At 38.6% G+C, this 21,382-nt stretch overlaps 1 protein-coding gene across 1 annotated transcript in view; it reads left to right on the top strand.

Moving 5' to 3' along the window:
• The window catches only part of TEX11 (testis expressed 11), a 472,254-nt gene that overhangs the window by 276,371 nt on the left and 174,501 nt on the right, over window positions 1–21,382 (top strand). Inside the window, 1 exon segment of the mRNA XM_064278445.1 lies at window positions 17,930–18,040. Within this exon segment, the coding sequence (XP_064134515.1) occupies window positions 17,930–18,040 (111 nt within the window).

The following is a 21,382-nucleotide window of genomic DNA, read 5'->3' as shown; positions in this document are numbered from 1 at the left end:
AGTCTCTGGTTTATGTAGCCCTGTCTCTTGGGGTCACAATTACCCTGTTTCTTTGGTGTTCTTCATTCTCTTTTGCTCCAGGTGGGTTGAGACTAGTTGATGCATCTTAGATGACCGCTTGCTAGCATATAAGGCCCCAGATGCAACTCACTAAAGTGGGATGCAGAATGTCTTCTTAATAGATTTTATGATGCCAATTGACTTGGATATCCCCTGAAACCATAGTCCCCAAACACTATGCCTGCTACGCTGACCTTCGAAGTGTTCAGTTTATTCAGGGAATTTCTTTGCTTTTGATTTAGTCCAGTTGTGCTGAACTCTCCTGTATTGTGTGTTGTCTTTCCCTTCACCTGAAATAGTTCTTACCTACTATCTAATTAGTGAAAAACCTTCTCCCTCCCCCCCCTTCCCACTCTCATAATCATCAAAGAATATTTCCTTCTCTGTTTAACTATTTTTCAACTTCTTATAATACTGGTCTCAAACAATATTTGTCCTTTTGCAACTGACTAATTTCATTCAGCATAATGCCTTCCAGATTCCTCCATGTTATGAAATGTTTCACAGATTAATCATTGTTCCTTATCAATGTGTAATATTCCATTGTATGAATATACCATACTTTATCCAGTCATCCGTTGATGGGCATCTTGGTTGCTTCCATGTTTTTGCTATTGTAAACAGTGCTGCAGTGAACATGAGTGTGCATGTATCTATTTGTATAAAGGCTCTTAATTCTCTAGGATATATTCTAAGGAGTGGGATTACTGGATCATATGGTAGTTTTATTTCTAGTTTTTTTAAAGGAAGCACCAAATCAATTTCCAAAGTGGTTGTACCATTTCACATTCCCACCAGCAATGTATAAGTGTTCCAGTCTCTCCACAGCCTCTCCAACATTTATGATTTTGTGTTTTTGGATTAATGCCAGTCTTGCTGGAGTGAGATGGAATCTCATTGTAGTTTTGATTTGCATTTCTCTAATGGCTAATGATCGTGAGCATTTCCTCCTGAATGTCTTCTTTAGTGAAGTGCCTGTTCATATCTTTTGCCCATTTTTTAATGGGTTATTTGTCTTTTTGTAGTTGAGTTTTTGCAGTGTCATGTAGGTTTTAGAGATCAAACGCTGACCGGAAATATCATGACTATAAAACTTTTTCCCAGTCTGTAGGTAATCTTTTTACTCTTTTGGTGAAGTCCTTTGATGAGCATAGGTGTTTGATTTTTAGGAGCTCCCAGTTGTCTAGTTTCCTTCTGCACTGTTAGTAATGTTTTATATACTGTTTATGCCATGTATTAGGGCTCCCAATGTTGTCCGTATTTCTTCTTCCATGATCTTTATCCTTTTAGATTTCATATTTAGGTCTTTGATCAATTTTGAGTTCATTTTTGTGCATGGTGTGAGGTATGGGTCTTGTTTCATGATTTTGCTGGTGAATATCCAGTTATGCCAGTACCATTTATTAAAGATTATTATTTATCTTGTATCCTGATAGTCTTTTCCCCATTTAACTGACTTTGGGCCTTTGTCAAGTATGAGCTGCTCATATGTGGATGGATTTATGTCTGGATGCTCAATTCTGTTCCATTGGTCTATGTATCTGTTGTTGTACCAGTACCAGGCTGTTTTGACTACTGTGGTAGTATAATAGGTACTAAAATCAGGTAAAGTGAGGCCTCCTGCTTTGTTCTTGGTTCTTGTCTTTTGTTTTATTTATATGATAGATTACATTAATTGTTTTTCTAATGTTGAACCATCCCTCCATATCTGGTATGAATCCCACTTGGTCATGGTGAATTGTTTTTTTCATATGTTGTTGAATTCTGTTGGCTACAATTTTGTTGAGGATTTTTGCATCTACGTTCATGAGGGATATAAGCCTGTAATTTTTCTTTTTTGGTGGTGTCTTTACCTGGTTTTGGTATCAGAGTTACGCCAGCTTCATAGAATGAGTTTGGGAGTATTCCATCCTTTTCTATGCTCTGAAATACCTTTAGTAGTAGTGGTGTTAACTCTTCTCTGAAAGTTTGGTAGAACTCTGCATTGAAGCCTTCCAGGCCAGGGCTTTTTTTTTGTTGGGAGTTTTCTGATTACCTTTTCAATCTCTTCTTTTGTTATGGGTCTATTGAGTTGTTCTTCCTCTGTTTGTGTTAGTTTAGGTAGGTAGTGTGTTCCTAGGAATTCATCCATTCCTTCTAGGTTTTCAAATTTGTTAGAGCATAATTTTTTCTAGTAATCTAAAACAATTCTTTTAATTTCTGTTGGGTCTGTTGTAATATCGCCCATCTCGTTTCTTATTTGGGTTATTTGCTTCCTCTCCTGTTTTTCTTTTGTCAGTTTGGCCAATGGTTTATCAATTTTGTTAATTTTTTCAAGAATCAGGTTTTGGTCTTGTTAACTCTTTCAATTGTTTTTCTGTTCTCTATTTCATTGAATTCTGCTCCAATTTTTATTATTTGCTTCCTTCTGGTGTCTGAGGGTTTCTTTTGTTGCTGTCTTTCTATTTGTTCAAGTTGTAGGGATAATTCTTTGATTTTGGCCCTTTTTCCTTTTTGATGTGTGTATTTATTGATATAAATTGACCTCTGAGCATTGCTTTCGCTGTGTCCCAAAGGTTCTGCTAGGAAGTGTTTTCATTCTCATTGGGTTCTATGAATTTCTGTATGCCATCCTTAATGTCTTTTATAACCCAGTCATTTTTGTGCAGGGTATTGTTCAGTTTCCAAGTGTTAGATTTCTTTTCCCTGCTTTTTCTTTTATTGATTTCTACTTTTTTGGCCTTATGGTCACAGAAGATGCTTTGTAATATTTCGATGTTTTGGATTCTGCTAAGGCTTGCTTGATGACCTAATATGTGGTCTACTCTGGAGAATGTTCCAAGTGTACTAGAAAAGAAAGTATACTTGGCTGCTGTTGGGTGGCATGTCCTGTGTATGTCTGTGAGGTCAATTTGGTTGATTGTGGCATTTAGATCTTCCATGTCTTTATTGAGCTTCTTTCTGGATGTCCTGTCCTTCACTGAAAGTGGTGTGTTGAAGTCTCCTACTACAGTTGTGAAACTGTTTATCTCAATTTTCAATGCTGTTAGAGTTTGTTTTATGTATCTGGCAGCCCTGTCATTGGTTGCATAAATATTTAATATGGTTATATCCTGGTATATTGTCCCTTTAATCATTATATAGTGTCTTTCCTCATCCTTTGTGGTGGATTTAACTATAAAGCCTATTTTGTCAGAAATTAATATTGCCACTCCTGCTCTTTTTTGATTGCTGTTTGCTCGAAATATTTGTTGCCATCGTTTGAGCTCAGTTTGTTTGTGTCTCTAAGTCTAAGGTGTGTCTTTTGTAAGCAGCATGTATACGGATTGTGTTTTTTATCCATTCTGCCACTCTCTGTCTCTTCATTGGTGCATTTAGTCCATTTACATTCATCATAATTATGGATAAGTATGGGTTTAGCATTGCCATTTTGATGTCTTTTTTTTGCACTGTTGACAGTTTCTTTTTCCCACTTAATTTTTTTGTGGTGAGTAGTTTATATATAATGTTTTTTGTTTGTTGCTGTTGATTTTGTTTCTGCTAAGTCTCTATTTTTTTCTTGTCTTTTCTTTTGACGAGTAGGATTGTTAGTCTCCTTTGTGGTTACCTTAGTATTTACCCCTATTTTTCTAAGTTCAAACCTAACTTTTATTTTTTTTATATTGCCTTGTCTTCCTCTCCATATGAAAGATCTATGACTACATTTCTTAGTCCCTCTTTATTGTTTTAATGTTTTCTTCTTTTATGTAATACCATTGCTGTTTCCTGTTTTGAGTGTTTTTTTATCTTTATTTATTTTTGTGATTTCCCTGACTGGGTTGACATCTGATCGCTCTCTGCCCAGTGTTCCAGTTTTGGGTTGACACCTGATATTATTGATATTCTAACAAAAGAACTCCCTTCAGAATTTCTTGTGGTTTTGTTTTGGTTTTTACAAATTCCCTAAACTTCTGTTTATCTGGAAATGTCCTAATTTCACCTTCATATTTGAGAGAAGTTTTGCTGGATGTATGAATCTTGGCTGGCAATTTTTTCCTTCAATTTTTTATATAAGTCATCCATTGTCTGCATGGTTTCTGCCGAATAGTCCGAGCTTATTCTTATTGACTCTCCTTTGTAGGTGACTTTTCATTTATCCCTAGCTGCTCTTAAAATTCTCTTTATCTTTGGTTTTGGCAAGTTTGATTATAATATGCCTTGGTGACTCTCTTTTAAGATCTACCTTATGTAGAGTTCAATGAGCCTCTTGGATAGATACCTTCTCCTCTTTCACCATAGCAAGGAAGTTTTCTGCCAACAAATCTTCAACAATTCTCTCTGTATTTTCTGTTATCCCTTCCCGTTCTGGTACTCCAATCACTGGTAGGTTATTTCTCTTGGTAGAGTCCCACATGATTCTTAGGGTTTCTACATTTTTTTAAATTCTTTTATCTGATTTTTCTTCAAATATATTGGTGCCAAGTGCTTTATCTTCATTCTCATCAATTTTGCCTTCCACTTGCTCAATTCGGGTCCTCTGACTTTCTACTGAGTTTTCTAATTCTGTAATTTTATTGTTAATCTTCTGAATTTCTGATTGCTGTTTCTCTGTGGGTTCTTGCAGCTTAGTAAATTTTTCATTATTTTCTTGAATAACCTTTTTAATTTCTTCACCTGCTTTATCTGTGTGTTCCTTGGCTTGTTCTGCATTTTGCCTGATCTCCTTCCTGATGTCTTGAAGAGTTCTGTATATTAATCTTTTGTGTTTTGCATCTGGTAATTCTAGGAAGGCACCTTCATCCAGAAGATCCCTTGATTCTTTTTTTTTGAGAGCTTTTTGAAGCAATCATGGTCTCCTTCTTTATATGATTTGATATTGATGTTGTCTCTGAGCCATCTATGAGTTATTGTATTAGTTTATTTTATGTTTGCTTACTGTATCCTAGCTTCTTGCTTTGTTTTGTTTTGATATGCCCAAACAGGTTGCTTGAGTGAGCTAGCTTGATTATTTTCGCCTTTGAAGCTTTGACGTCCTGTCACCAGATGGCTAGAGCTGTTATCAAGTGTATCCGCCTAAGAGTCCATTCACTTTTCTTGTATGGATTCAGCTCAGGTGCCCAGGTAGCTGGTCATCAAGTATGTGGTACAGGCTCTGTCCTACAGCCTTAGAGGGGCAGGGGTGATTTGTGTAGGGACCGGTATCTTGTTGCAGCAGGAGGTCACACTCTGAATAAGGCAGGGGGCTGACAACTGTCCTCCGAGTGTCTGCGAGGAAAGCGTGCCCCTGTTCCCTAGAGCACACAGGTGGGTTGGTTCTGCAAATGGACCTTGGGCACCTAGTGCTTTTGGTTGCAAGGACTGGGAGGTACTAGTTATCATTGGGCCTCTGTTGTGGGTGGTTGGGTAACCTGAATGGAGCCACCAGTCCTTAGGCCCCTGATGTGGGTAGGTGTGGACCTGTTTAATAGGCAAAGCAGTGTCAAACATCAAAAACCCACCTCTCCACTGCAGAGCTGAAACAGTTGCAGTCTGCCAACAAGGCCCTGTTCTCCTGAAATAGACCCACACCAGTACATGCAGAGGGAAATGTATTCAAAGTCCACTGACTGTTTATGCCTGGACAGGAGTCGCTTCTGTCCTGAGCTCCCCAGGTTAGTGGAGCTAGCAGATTATCTTTTTCCACCAGTTGTGAATTTATTCCTTCTCTAAGATCAGGAGAATGTCTCAGGGCACTCAGCAGGGCCTATCCCACGCCCAGGGAAATCAACAGCTACTGAAGCCAGCTTTGGGGTGGGCACAGTAAAATATAGCCAAGTACTTAACTTTTGCCGAGAGCACCGTTCTTCTCTGGTTTCGGAGGCATGAGTAGGCTTCGTGTCTGGCTGTTTCTCCCTGAGGAAACTGTGGCTGAACGCTACTACCAGCCTGCCACAGTCACTCCTGGATATGGTGCCTGAGGGATACTGGCGATTCAGGTCTGGCAACTCCTCTCTGCTTCTGAACCATTTCTCCCTTCCCCTGCCGCTCAGTCTGTTTTCTTACTTTGCATTTGATGTTCAGGGCTCCTAACGTGTCATAAATACAGTTGTTTCACTTGTTTTTTTCAGGTCTTTGTTGTAAGAGGGATCACCGGAAGCAACTGGCTACTCTGCAATCTTGGCTCCGCCTCTGACCCATTTTTTTAAATTGTTGTGAAATATGCACAACAAAACGTTTGACATTTCTACCTTTTTTATGTGTACAATTCAGTGACATTAATTGCATTCACCATTTTATGTATCCTTCACTGGTATATGATCCATTTTGAGTTAATTTTTGTGAAAGGTGTAAAGTCTGTGTTTAGATTTTTTTTCCATGTGGATATCCAGTTGTTTCAGCATCATTTGTTGAAAACACTATCCTTTCTTCATTGAATTGCCTTTGCTCCTTCATTGACTATATTTGTGTGGGTCTATTCCTGGCTATTCTGTTCCATTGATTTGTCTATTTTTTTTCAGCAGTACTAAAGTGTCTTGATTACTGTAACTTTACAGTAAATCTTAAAGCTGAGGTGTGTCAGCCCTCCAACTTTTTTTTTCTTCAATATTGTGTTGACTATCCTGGGTTTTTTGCCTTTCCATATAAACTTTAGAATCGATTTGCTAATATCCATAAAATAACTACTGGGATTTTGATTGAGAGTGTGTTGAATCTATAGATTAAGTTAGAAAGGACAGACGTCGTAACAATATTGTGTCTTTCCTATCCCATGAATGTAGAATATCTTTCCATTTGTTTAGATCTTCTTTCATCAGAATCTTACAGTTTTTCTCATATAGATCTTGTACATATTTTGTTAGATTTATAACTAAGTACTTCATTTTTTGGTGCTAGCGTAAATGGGGCTGTGTTTTCAATTTCGAATTCCTACTGTGCATTGTTGGTATAATAGGAAATCAATTGACTTACATACTTACCTCATATCCTGCAACCTTTTTATAATTGTTAATTAGTTTCAGGAGTATTTTGTTGGTTCTTTGGGATTTTCTACATAAATAATGCTGTCATCTAAGAACAAAACATTTTTATTTCTTCCTTCCCAATCTATATAGCTTTTATTTCTTTATCTTGTCTTATTGCATTAGCTAGGACTTCCAGTACAGTGTTGAATAGGAGTGGTGAGAAGAAACATGCTTACCTTGTTCCTGATCTTAGGAGGAAAACATCTGGTTTACCACCTTTAAGCTAACATCTCATGATGTTTTCTATAGCTTTTTGTTGATGATCTTCATCAAGTTGAGGAAATTCTCCTCTATTCCCAGTTTGCTGAGAATTTTTATCATGAATGGGTGTTGGATTTTTTCCAAATGCTTTTTCTACATCTATTGATATCATATGATTTTTCTTCTTTAGCCTGTTGATGTGATGTATTAAATTAATTGATTTTCAGAAGTTGTACCAGCTTTGCATACCTGGAATAAAATTCACTTGGTCGTGGTGTATAAAAAAAAAAAATTTTTTTTAGGTTATTGTATTTTTGATTTCAAGAAGTTTCCTTTTTCAAATCTGCAAGGACAATTTTTATAGTTGCTCTTTCCTATAAACTTGAATGATATTCAAATTATTTAACAATTGGTTTGGCATGGGCAATGATCAATCAGAATAGATACCATCTGTAAATAACTGATATGACTATACCAGTATATTTGTTGTTATGTTGTTAGGTTTTGTCAAGTCATTTCTGACTCATAGCAACCCTATGTACAACAGAACAAAGCACTGCCTGGTTCTGCCAGTATATACCATTGAATATTAACCCACCTACATTTATTTTTTAACATACCTCTTATTTCTTTAAACTTTGAGCATAGTTGTTTTATAACCAACTTTTTAAATTAATTCCAGTATCTGTGTCTTGAGGATCTGCTTCTGTTGTAGTTCTTGCTGATTGTCACTTCATGGTGCCTTGCATGCTTGGTTATTTTTTTAATGTTTACTACTCACGATTCTTGAAAAATTATTTGTGGCTTATTTTAAAGCCTAAGATGAAGGTAAGGAGCCTTGGTGACACAGTGGTTAAGTGCTTGGCTGCTAACCAAAAGGTCAGCAGTTCAACCACACCAGCCACTCTGCTGGACAAAGATGTAGTAGTCTGCTTCCATAAAGATTGCTGCTGTTGTTGTGTGCTGTCAAGTCTATTCCAACTCATAGCAATCCTATAGGACAGAGTAGAACTGTCCAATAGGGAATTCTATTAATTTTTATAGAAGCAGGTCTCCTGTGGAGCCCGCCAATCTTTTGGTTAGCAGCTGAGTGATTAACCATTGCACTGCCAATGCTCCTTTCCGTAAGATTACAGCACTAGAAACACTATAGGGAAATTTTACTTTGTCCTATAGGGTTGGTATGAGTTGGACTTGACTCGACAGCAAAGAGTAATGAGTAAGATGAAGGTACCCCCTAAAAAGGATTTACATTGGCTTCTGTAGATGCCTGGTGGCACTACCAATTTGGGACTAATTTAAACTAAAGTCACAGCTTGAGTCTTTTGTCCTTCCATATAATGTAATTTGGGGCTACAAATACAAAAGAGGGTCCACTTGTGGTGCACCTTAGGTACTGGTTTCCCCCACCCCATCATGCCATATTCTGCTCAGCACCAAGGTAACTTTCTTTGCAGTCCCCAGTAAATGTGAGTAGGAATGGGTTTACTTCTGGTTTATCTTTAGTGTAACCGTGTGATATCTTGGGCCCTGATGTCTGATTCCCTGACCTTCTGAGGTCCATCAAAACTAAGGTGAGGAGGCAGAGCCAACATGGCACTACAGACAGAAGACATGCCATCCTTCTGCAGCAAAGACCCCAAAAAACTAAGTAAAACAGATACAAATGTCAATCCTGGAACCTAAGCACCAAATGAAGGAATAAAGAACTCGAGCACTGAATGGAATAAGAAACTGACAGAGAACAGAGAACAGGGAGAGCTACAGAGCGGAGGTCCCCTACCAGCTAACGTGGCTCCATTCATCCTCTTGGACTACAGCCACCAATGAACACAGACAGGGAGTACAGGACGGCAACTTCATGGAGCTCCCAACAGGAGACAGAGCACCTGATAACCAGGGATACATGCTTTCCCACCCTGTACAAGGCCTCCACCGCTTTCCTACGGGCCACGGTCACTCAGCCAGAAACATACCAGCTCACTGCTGCCTGTATTTGCCATCTTGGACCTGAGCCACCAAGGGCTGTGGACAGGGAGTTTGGGAAGGTAACTCCATGGAACTCCTAGTAGAAGACAGAGCACCCAGTAACAAGGGATACATGCTTTCCCTCTACACGGCCTCTGCCACTTTTCAACAGGCCATGGGTGCTTAGCCAGAGAGAGACCAGCTCACTGCTGCCAGGGTCCACTGTGCCCCCACTGGCCAGCCCCTTCAGCACCATTTTGTTTGTTTGTTTGTTTGTTAGTCTGTATTTGTTGATATTGGGGTGTTTTTTTTGGCTTTTTTTTTTGCTTCACTTTCTCACTCTTCCTTCCTTTCCTTTCTCCAGCCCCAGCTAGCCCCGTGTGCCATCCCCTCCCCTTCTTGATGGGCTGTGATTTTTTTTGGCTTGTTTTATTCTTTTCCCTGTTTCTTTTCTCCTTTCCTTCTTTTCCTTTCTTCCACCCATCCAGCCTGTGCACCACCCCTGTCTCCTTCTTGACAGGCTGAGCCACACCTCTCGGCTAAAGAGCTACCAGCACACAGCCTGACCAGGTCTGCCCTGCCCCCACCTGCCAAATTCTACTGCACTGCCATTTTATTTACTTTTTTCTTGTTATTTTTTTCCTTCACTTTTTGCTTTTGTTTCTCTCTCTTATTTCTCTTCTTTCATCCACCCACTTAGCTCTGCACATCACATTTTCTCCTTTCCATCCTGTCTGTCTACACCATGTGCCAAGCGCCATGCCCCTAAGTGGTACTGACACAGCCCACGGACCCTGCCCTGCACTTCCCCCCCCACCTTGCCCTGTCGTCCCCACGTGGTGCCACAAACTATCCATCCCCACCCCTCCACCCCTCTGGACCCACCCTTTTGCACTATAGCTGAGTGACCGACCATGCCTACCTGGACAAAGTGGTGAGAAATATCGCGCCCACAGGCAATCAAGCAACAAAACACACCTTGCCCACCTGCCCAAACATAACCAAATGAAACAAAAAAGCAGGATGAAACAATCAAATCTACAATCACTAAACAAAAAAAATAATTCCTGAGTGGCCCAGAGACAATAGACAATATCAAAACATATAAACAAAACAGGAGAGGGTGGCTCCAGAAAGCAACAACAACAACAAAAAAAAGGTGACCTTCAAGAAGAAAAGGCAGTGGAACTACCTGATAGGAAATTCAAAACTCTAATATTCAGAGTTCACCAACACATGAAGGAAAATGCAGACAAAAATAAGAAAAAAATAGAACCATGGAAAAGACAGACAAAATGATGGAACAATTCAGGAAAATAATACTGGAAAAAATGTCAAAATAAATAAATAAGCAAGTAGAAATCATACAAAAACAGCAACTAGAAATACAAAAGATAAACAACAAGATTTCAGAAATGGACAATGCAGTAGAAGATTTTAGTAGCAAATTTGAAACAATGGAAGACAGGATCAGTGAAATTGAAGACAAATACTTGGATAGCAATTTATTTGAAAAAAAATTAGAGAAAAGAATGAAGAAACTCTGAGAATGATGTGGGATACAATCAGAAGCAAAAATTTGGGTGTGATAGAGTTCCAGAACAGGGGGAGAAAACGGAAAATACAGAGAATCATTGAAGATTTGCTGACAGAAAATTTCTCTAATATCATGAAACACAAAAAGGTGAACATACAAGAAGCTCAAAGAATGTCAATACAGGATATTCCCCAAAAGAAAAACATCAAGGCATATTATAATCACACTTGCTAAAACCAAAGCACAATAAAAATTATTTTAGAAAATGCATTTCTCTGAGAGAGGGGAAAAAAAGAGGAGGGGTGAAGAAGAAGTTGGCTGACAACAAAAGGACAACCCAATCATAAAATGGGCAAAGGGCTCGAATAGACATTTCAGCAAAGAGGACATCCAAATGGCCACCAAACACATGAAAAGATGCTCAACGTCAGGAGCCAGCAGAGACATGCAAATCAAAACCACAATGAGATACCATTTCACTCATTAGGATGGCTAAAATGAAAAATTAAATTAAAAAAAATGGTGAGGATGTGGGGAAATTGGAACATTTACCCATTGCTTGTGGGAGTGCGAAATGGTACAACCATTGTGGAAGACAGTGTGGTGATTCCTCAAAAAACTAAAAACGCGGCTACCATATGACCCAGCAATTCCACTCCTAGGTATATACTCAAAAGACTCAAAAGCAGAGACTCAAAAAGAGACATGTACACCAATGTTCATTGCAGCCCTATTCACAATAGTCAAAAGGTAGAAACGACCTATAAGCCCATCAACAGATGAATGGATAAACAACATGTGGTACATACCTACAATGGAATATTACACAGCCAGTAAGAGAAATGAAGTCTTGATATATGGTACAATATGGATGGAGCTTGAAGACATTATGCTGAGTGAAATAAGTTAATCACAAAAGGAAAAATATTCTATGACCTCACTTATATAAAAAGACAATAAAAGTTTGTTGTGTTGTGCTTGGGGTCTTAATAGCTTGCAAGTGGCCATCCAAGGCACAACAATTGGTCTCTATTCACCTGGAACAACAGAAGAAGAGTCAGGAATGGGGGGAGGTTATGGAATGTGTGGTTAATAACTTCCATGAACAGCTGCCTCCTTTGCCAGTGACTGGAAGAACTGAATGGTGCCCGGCTACCATTACTGAACATTTTGATTGAAAAGATTCTATACAGGAATCCTGATGAAAAGGAGGAAAATTGCAGAACAGAATCTCAAATTCTCATGGATTCTAGGCATTCTAGAGCCATTGAGGCTAGATGAACCCCTGAAACTATTACCCTGATGTAACCTTTAAACCTTAAGCCAAAAATATCCCTTGAAGTCTTCTTAAAACCCAACAATAGTTTAGCTTAACTAGTAAAGAATGTTTGCCTTGAGCATTGTGCTCTTTTAAGATCTAGAAAAGGAGGTTGAGGATGGCTGTACAACTCAAAGAATGTAATCAATGTAACTGAATTATACATGTACAAATTGTTGAATTGGTGTATGTTCTGCCGTGTATATTCTCAACAACACCACCAAAAATAAATAAATAATTGTTTAATAGAGAAGTTGGCTGAAACAACATTTAGCTCAATTAGTAAAGAATGTCTGCCTTCACGTCTGGGGTCTTAAACGATAGCAAGCGGCCATCTAAGATGCATCAATTGGCCTCAACCTACCTAGATCAAAGGAGAATGAAGAACACCAAGGACACAAGGTAATTACGAGCCCAAGAGACAGAAAGGACCATATAAACCAGAGACTACATCAGCCTGAGGCTAGAAGAGCTAGATGGTGCCCGGCTACAACTGATGACTGCCCTGACAGGGAACACAACGGAGAACCCCTGAGGGAGCAAGAGAGCAAATTCTCTTAAGAAGACCAGACTTAATGGTCTGACTGAGACTAGAAGGACCCCAGTGGTCATGGTCCCCAGACCTTCTGTTATCCCAAGACAGGAACCATTCCCGAAGCCAACTCTTCAGACAGGGATTGGACTGGACAATGGGATAGAAAAAGATGCTGGTGAAGAATGAGCTTCATGTATCAAGTAGACACTTGAGATTATGTTGGCATCTCCTATCTGGAGGGGAGATGAGAGGGCAGAGGGGGTTAGAAGCTGGCGGAATGGACACAAAAAGAGAAAGTGGAGGAAAGGAGCGGGCTGTCTCATTAGGGGGAGAGCAATTAGGAGTATATAGCAAGGTGTGTATAAATTTTTGTATGACAGACTGACTTGATTTGTAAACTTTCACTTAAAGCACAATAAAAATTTAAAAAAATAATAAAGAATGTCTGCCTTCAGCACTGTGCCCTTTTAAAGAACGGGCTATATGGCATCAAATTGACGACAATAATGCAAAAAGTTAGGAAGCTTAGGGAGCAGTGAATTTATGTCAATGGGGGAGAAACAATTCTGAAAAGAAGGGTAAGAATGGTTGCACGACTTGAAGAGTGTAATCAATATCACTGAATTGTACATGTAAAAATTGTCGAATGGATATGTTTTGCTGTGTATATTTTCAACAACAATAAAAAAAAATTAAAAATAGAAAAAAAAGAAATGGATAGTGACCATGGTTGCACAACACGATGAACGTAATTAATGCCTCAGAACGGTACATGTAAAACATATTGAAATGCTAAATGTTTTGTTATATATACTTACCACATTTTAATTTTTTTAAATTTTGATGTTATAACGATTCAGACCAAATGTTCTGTCCACGATATCTAAGGATATGCGTGTCGTTGTTGTTCTTAGGTGCGGTTGAGTCAGTTCCGACTCATAATGACCATATATGTACCACAGAAGGAAACGCTGCCCAGTCCTACGCCATGCTCACTATCTTCGTTATGCGTGAGCCCATTGTTGCAGCCACTGTGTCAATGCATCTTATTGAGGGTCTTCCTCTTTTTCACTGACCCTCTACTTTACCAAGCAAGGATATGCGTGGGGTAATAGAATGTGAGAAAATAAAATAATCCTAAAAAAAAAAAAAACTAAGGTGAACATTTGGTTAGATTTTCAATACCAGTTATCAGGCAAAAGTGGCTTTACTTTTCTGCCTAGCTTTCTGGGGCAGGGCTTCAAACCGGTTCAAACCCATTCAGTCATGGCCGATGAAGTGACACTGAAGATATCTGAATTTTTTTAAATTTGGGTGATCCAGAACCATAACCAGAATGGGAAAAATTGTGGGTCAAAGCCCTCAAATGGGAGACTCAGAAGAGGTATAAACAGCCCTTTCAGGAGCCCGATGCATGAGATTGGGTTATTGCCAGGTGAGGAGTGCGACACGCATATAAAAGTGGCATGGTCAGCTGGCATCTTTGTGCCAAGCACCGCTGTTTGCAACTCTACACAGAATCCAACAGGCAAGAGATTTGTTTGCTATGCAACGCGTAGCTCCCCTTGTTTTCTAAGAGGGAGATTAAGCTTCCAGCAGGGCTTCGACCTGTAATTTTTCCCGGAGTTATGATTCCAAGTCACCCAAATTTTAAAAATTCAGATCTGTTCCATTGTTGCCTTCTTGGCCATGACAGAACCGGGAAGAACCAGTTCAAAGCCCTGCTCTGGGATCTCACTTTTCCTTAGAGTTCGCCTTGGTAATTCCTTTACTATCTTAGCTGCTTTCTTACTCTTTTAGGAAATTAAAAATTACACATATATCTTATCCAACATTTTTGGTTGTTTTTAGCAGGAGGATTGGTCTGACATATCTGGCTCACCTTATTTCCAGAAGTAGAACTTATTGTTTCATTAGCTTTTTAAGAGAGCAGTTCTTTTGTGTGTGTGTGTGTGTGTGTGTGTGTGTGTGTGTGCTTTAAATGAAAGTTTACAAATCAAGTCAGTCTCTTATACAAAAACTTTTACCCACCTTGCTATGGACTCCTAGCTGCTCTCCCCCTAATGAGACAGCACATTCCTCCTCTCCACCCTGTATTCCCCGTTTCCATTCAACCAGCTCCTGTCCCCCTCTGCCTTCTCATCTCCCCTCCGGACAGGAGCTGCCCACATAGTCTCATGTGTCTACTTGAACCAAGAAGCTCAGTCCTCACCAGTATCACCTTCTGTCCAGTCTAATCCCTGTTTGAAGAGTTGGCTTTGGGAATGTTTCCTGTCTTGGGCTACCAGAGGGTCCAGAGACCATGACCTCTGGTGTCCCTCTTGTATCAGTCAGAGCATTAAGTCTGGTCTTTTTATGAGAATTTGAGGTCTGCATCCTGCTGTTAAGAGAGCAGTTCTTTATAAAAAGTTTTCTTAGATTCATGTCTTTTCACTGTGAGTACCCATCAGCCAATGTGACTGTGTTAATGATATTAGTAAAATATGTAAGAACTTCCTATAGCTTTTTTCTTAGTAGTATTTTATTGTGTTTTTTTTTTGAAAGCTTACACAGCAGTTTAGGTTCCCATTCGACAATTTCTACACAAGTAGTTCAGTGACATTGGTTACATTCTTCACAATGCATGAACATTCTCATTTCCATGCTAGTTATTCTGTTTCCATTAATCCAGTTTTCCTGCCCCCTTACATTCTCATATTTGTTTTAAAGTAATTGTTGACCATTTGGTCTCATACAGGGGATTTTTTAAAGAAGCACAGTACTTACAAGTGGTATTCATTATTTTGTGAGCCAGTCTGTTATTTAGCTACAAGGTGACCTCAGAGGTTAGTTTCACTTCAAGGTTTGAAGAGTATCTCAGGGCAGTAGTCCTCCAGTCTCAACTAGTCCAGTAAGTCTGGGTGTTTTTTTGTGTGTTTCTTTCTTTGTTTTTGTTTTAGGAATTTGAGGTTCTGTTCTACAGTTTTCTCCCATTCTATCAGGGTCCATTTATTGTGACTGTGATTAGAACGATCAGTAGTGGTAGTTGGACATCATCTAGTTCTTCTGGTCTCAGGGTAGATGAGGTCATGGTTCATGTAGACTATTTCTCCTGTAGACTAGTTTCTTCTTTGCTCCAGATGAGTAGAGACCAATAGTTGTAATATTAGATGGCCTCTCCAAAGCTTTTAAAACCCCAGAAACTACTCATCAATCTAAGATATAGAACATAACTTTATGAACTATATTATGCCAGTTGACTGAGATGATCCATAAGCCTATGATTCTAATTCTTTGAACCCAGAAAACCAATCCCACAAGTGTTTGGTTATGTCTAAGAAGTATCTGTGCTTTATTTATCTGTGGCTCGTATGTGCTTTATTATGTATATATATGAATATATGTGCATACGGTCACATAGATGCATATACATATAAAAAAGTACATACACCCATATGTACACGCATATATACTCACATATACATACCTGTACACATATATGGAAACTCTGATGGCATAGTGGTTAAGAGCCATGGCTGCTAACCAAAAGGTTGGCAGTTCAAACCCACCAGGTGCTCCTTGGAAACTCTATGGGGCAGTTCTGTTCTGTCCTATAGGGTCGCTGTGAGTCGGAATCGACTCGACGGCAACGGGTTTGGTTTTTTGTCGATGGGTACATACATATATACCCATACATATTTTTTGGTTGTTGGTGCTGTTGTTTCAAAATTTTATATGACATAGTAATTACCAATAGGTTCTTTTTTCTTGTGTACATTTTAGTGACATAATTTACCTTGGTCAAGCTGTGTACACTTTACCTTCATTCAGTGTTACCTTTCCATCACCAAAAATAACAAATGTCTACTATCTAGAGAGTGAGTCTCCCTCTTCCTCCCATCACCGTTAACCACTAATGAACATTAGTTTCTGTATATTTGCCTGTTCATGAAAGTGAGAACATACAATATTTTTTTTGTGATTGACTTATTTCACTCAACATAATGTCCTCCCGGCTCATCCATGTTCCAAGATGTTTCGGGAACTCATTTTTCTTATCACCGAGTAGTATTCCATTGTATGTATGTACCACATTTTACTTATCCATCCATCCATTGATGGGCACTTATGTTGTTCCCATCTTTTTACTATTATAATAGTGCTACGATGAACAGAGGTGTGCATATATCTGTTCAAGTAACTTTTTACTATTATAATAGTGCTACGATGAACAGAGGTGTGCATATATCTGTTCAAGTAACTTCTACTATATCCCTAGGGTGTATATACCTAGGGGTGGAATTGATGGGTCGTATGACAGCTCAACCTCTAGTTTTCTGAGGAACCACCACACTGTTTTCCACTATGGCTGTACCATTTTGCATTCCCACCAGCAATGGATGAGGATTCTAATTTCTCCGCATCCCCTACGACACTTCTTACTTTTCGTTTTCTTTAAATGGTATCTCATTGTAGTTTTGATTTTCATTTCTCTAATGGCTAATGATGTTAAGCATCTTTTCATGTGTCTCCTGGCCATTTGAATATCCTCTTTGGTGAAATATCTGGTCATGTCCTTTGTTCAGGTTTTATTTGGTTATTTGTCTTTTCATTGTTAAGTTGTAGAAGTTTTCTATATATTTTAGATATTGATTCTTGCCAGTTATATTGTTCCCAAAGATTTTCTCCCAGTCTTTAGGTTGCCTCTTTACTCTTTTGATAAAGTCTTTTGATGAATGTAAGTATTTAGCTTTTATGAGGTCCCAGTTATCTATTTTTTTTCCTGTTGTTTGTTCATTCATCATTGTATTTGATAATCTATCATTGAAAAAAAATTAGGTCCCAAAGCTTTGTTCCTGTATTTTCTTCCAAGAACTTTATGCTTTTAGATTTAACATTTAAGACCTCGATCCATTTTGGATTAGCTTTTGTGTGTGGTGTGAGGTATGGATCTTGTTTCTTTTTCTGCATGTAGAGCAGCACCATTGTTGAAGAGACTGTTCCTTCCTCATTGAATGGATTTGGCTCCCTTGTCGAAAATCACCTGAATGTAGATGTTTGGATTTATTTCTGGATTGTCAATTCTATTCTATTGGTCTATGTGTCTATCATTAAACCATTACCAATGTGTTTTGATTATTGTAGCTGTGTAATATATTTTTAAGTCAGGAAGTGTGAGGCCTTCTCCTTTGTTCTTCTTCAAAATCGCTTTGGTTATTTGGGATCTCTTGCCTTTCCATGTAAAATTAAGGATTAGTTTTTCCATTACTGTAAAGAATGCTGTTGGAATTTTGATTGAGATTGTGTTGTATCTATAGAGAATTTGGGTTCCTATAGCTTTTATGAAATAGACCCAATGTTTTTCTTTTCAGGCTAAAGAAGCAATGGCAGAAGTGGAACGATGTGATCCTACAAATATTTTCACTCAATTTTATCTACTCAAGATTGAAATCTTAGAGGGAAACTCTGACAGAGATATAAATGTTATTTGTGAGTTGTCTTTGACTGTTTTTAACACAATGGAATTAAGTATCTATATTCTATCCTTCCTATGTAAAGATAATACGATGCAAAAAGAAACGAAGTTTACATAAAAAGAGCAGCGGTTACCTGTCAAGGGAGTGGGAACTGGGGAGATGTGGGACAGGAGTTGGGGGGAAAGATTTCTCACTGTAAACTTTTTTATACTTTCCATCATTTAAACCAACATACTCAAAAATTAAGTTTAAAAAGCTGTGAAGTGTGTGGGAGATTTATACTACAAAACCACATCAGTTAAGAATTGCCTTCGCAGAATGGAATTCTCCAGGGTACCTTGTGACTGTTTTCACTTACTTGGGAAGTGGTTGGTCAGAGATTTGGCCTTGAAATGGACTTTCTTTCCAAATGGGCAGTGTTGGAATTGCACACATGACCTTCATCTCATTAGTAGCTGTGTCCTATCCATAAGTGAAGCTCCCTAACTTTGTGTCTGCACATACACATGTATCTTGAATTGGTTACAGGTATGTCTCTGCTGAAATATTAATCCCCTCAGGGTAGCTAAGCAAATCCAAGAGCAGGCTGAGCCTCAGATATGTTGTCCTTTGTGCAAGAAGTTGAGAAGCATGAATTAATGGAATTAAACAGAGTTTATACTCATCTAAGCAACTATATGGAAACCCTGGTGGCATAGTTGTTCAGTGCTACAGCTGCTAACCAAAGGGTCGGCACTTCAAATCCACCAGGAGCTCCTTGGAATCTCTATGGGACAGTTCTACTTTGTCCTATAGGGTCGCTATGAGTCGGATTCAACTCGACAGCACTGGATTTGGTTTTTTTGGTTAGGCGACTATATATGAACACGTATGTATGCAAGGGATTGTGCTATGTACTCCATAAGAAAAATGGGATAATGCATTCTGCATTGAAAAAGAAATGTTCCAGAATGGTAAAGTATACCTGTATAATTAATTATAGAGTAGTAAATTGGAGTCAGCTCTATATCAAGATTAATGTTGCTGACATGTCCATCGTCAGTGTTTTCACTAAAGACTTCTGGGCATTTGTTTTACATGATATAACATGTTGAAGGATAAAAGGACTTGATATTTTCAGAAGAAATGGCCTAAAAGTATTGATTCTTCATTGAACTATTTTTTAAAAGAATTAAAATGAAATTATTTTCCTTTTTAACCACAGCATAAGCTCAACCTTTTTATTTCTTCCCCAGGTTCTATGACCATTTTTAAAGGTCATTTGTATTGAAGATGCATTCAACAAAATTCACTCTCATTCATGTACGGTTCCATGAGGTTTTTTTATATTAATAGTTCAATGAGATTTGATGAATGGCAACAGTCATTTAACCACCACCACAATCAAGATATAGAACAAAAAATTCCCTAAGGCCCCTTTGTTGTCATTCCCTCCCACCATTCCAAGCCCTGGAAACCATGATCTATTTTCTGTCCCTACAGTTTTGTCTTTTCCAGAATATCATATAAATGCACTCATACACTATGAAGCTTTTTCAGCCTGGCTTCTTTCACTTAGCATAATGCATTTGAAATTCATCCCTATTGTTGCCTGTATCCATCGTTGCTTCTTTTTTATTGCTGAGTAGTTTTCCATAGTATGTATGTACCACAGTTAGTTTATCCATTTACCAGGTGAAGGATATCTGGGTGGTTTCCAGTTTGGATGATTATGAATAAAGGTGTAATGAACATCTGCATACAGATTTTGTGTGATGATAAGATTTCATTTCTCTGGAGTGGAATTGCTGGGTTGTATGTGAGGTGTTTGTTTACCTTTATAAGAAACTGTCCAACTGAGTAGCAGAGACGGGGGTCTGGGGACCACGGTTTCAGGGGACATCTAGGTCAATTGGCATAACAAAGTTTATTAAGAAAATGTTCTGCATCCCACTTTGGTGAGTGGCATCTGGGCTCTTAAAAGCTAGCAAGTGGCCATCTAAGATGCATCAATTGGTCCCAACCCACCTGGAGCAAAGGAGAATGAAGAACACCAAAGACACAAGGAATATATTAGCCCAAGAGACAGAAAGAGCCATGTAAACCAGAGACTCCATCAGCCTGAGACCGAAAGAACTAGATGGTACCCGACTACTACCAATGACCACCCTGACAAGGAACACAACAGAAAGTCCCTGATGGAGCAGGAAAAAAGTGGGGTGCAGAACTCAAATTCTAGTAAAAACACCAGACTTAATAGTCTGACTGAGACTGGAGGGACCCCAGAAGACACGGCCCCTGGACTCTCTGTTAGCCCCAAACTAAAACCATTGCTGAAGCAAACTCTTCAGACAAAAATTAGACAGACTGGACTGTAAGACACAAATGATACTTGTAAAGAGTGTACTTCTTAGCTCAAGTAGATATATGAGACTAAATGGGCAGCTCCTGTTCTGAGGTGAGATGAGAAGGCAGAGCGGGACAGGAGCTGGTTGAATAGACACAGGAAATACAGGGCGGAAAGGAGGAGTGTGCTGTCACATTACAGGGAGAGCAACTAGGGTCACGTAACAATGTGTGTATAGATTTTTGCATGAGAAACTGACTTGAACTGTAAACTTTCACTTAAACCGTATTAAAAAATAAACAAATAAAGGGTGGGTTTAAAAAACTAAAAAAACTGCCAAGCATTTTTCCCCAAGTGTTTATACAATTCTGCATTCTAGCAGCAGTGGATGAGAGTTCCAGTTGATCTACATACTCACCAGCACTTGGAATTTTGATTTTTCTTTTTTTAATTTTAGCCGTTATAATAGTTGGGAGTGATATATTACTGTGGTTTTAATTAACATTTCGGTAATGTCTTATATTTGACATTCATGTATCTTCTTCTGTAGTATGTCTGTACAATTCTTCTGCCCATTCTTCTGTAGACCACTTTCCTTTCTTATTATTTAGTTTTAAATTTTCTTTATATATTCTGGACAGAAGTTCTTTACCACATATGTGTTTCGCAAAAAATTTTTTTTCATTTCATTAAGTGTCTTTGAAACAGCCAAAGTTTTAAATTTTTACCAAGTCCTACTTTATTTTTTTTTTCTTTTATACACTCTACTTTCAGTGTTGTACCTAAAAAATCTTTGCCGAATCCAAGGTTAAAACAAAAAACCCAGTGCCGTCGAGTCGGAATTGACTCATAGCAACCCTATAGGACAGAGGAGAACTGCCTTATAGAGTTTCCAAGGAGCGCTTGGTGGATTCGAACTACCGACCCTTTGGTTAGCAGCCGTAGCACTTAACCACTATGCCACCAGGTTACAAAACAAATTCTCTTACGTTTTCTTCAATAAGTTTTGCAGTTTTTAAGTT

Source organism: Loxodonta africana, chromosome X, assembly GCF_030014295.1.
Source record: "Loxodonta africana isolate mLoxAfr1 chromosome X, mLoxAfr1.hap2, whole genome shotgun sequence".
Taxonomy (NCBI): domain Eukaryota; kingdom Metazoa; phylum Chordata; class Mammalia; order Proboscidea; family Elephantidae; genus Loxodonta; species Loxodonta africana.
This window is presented reverse-complemented; position numbering and strand designations above follow the sequence as displayed.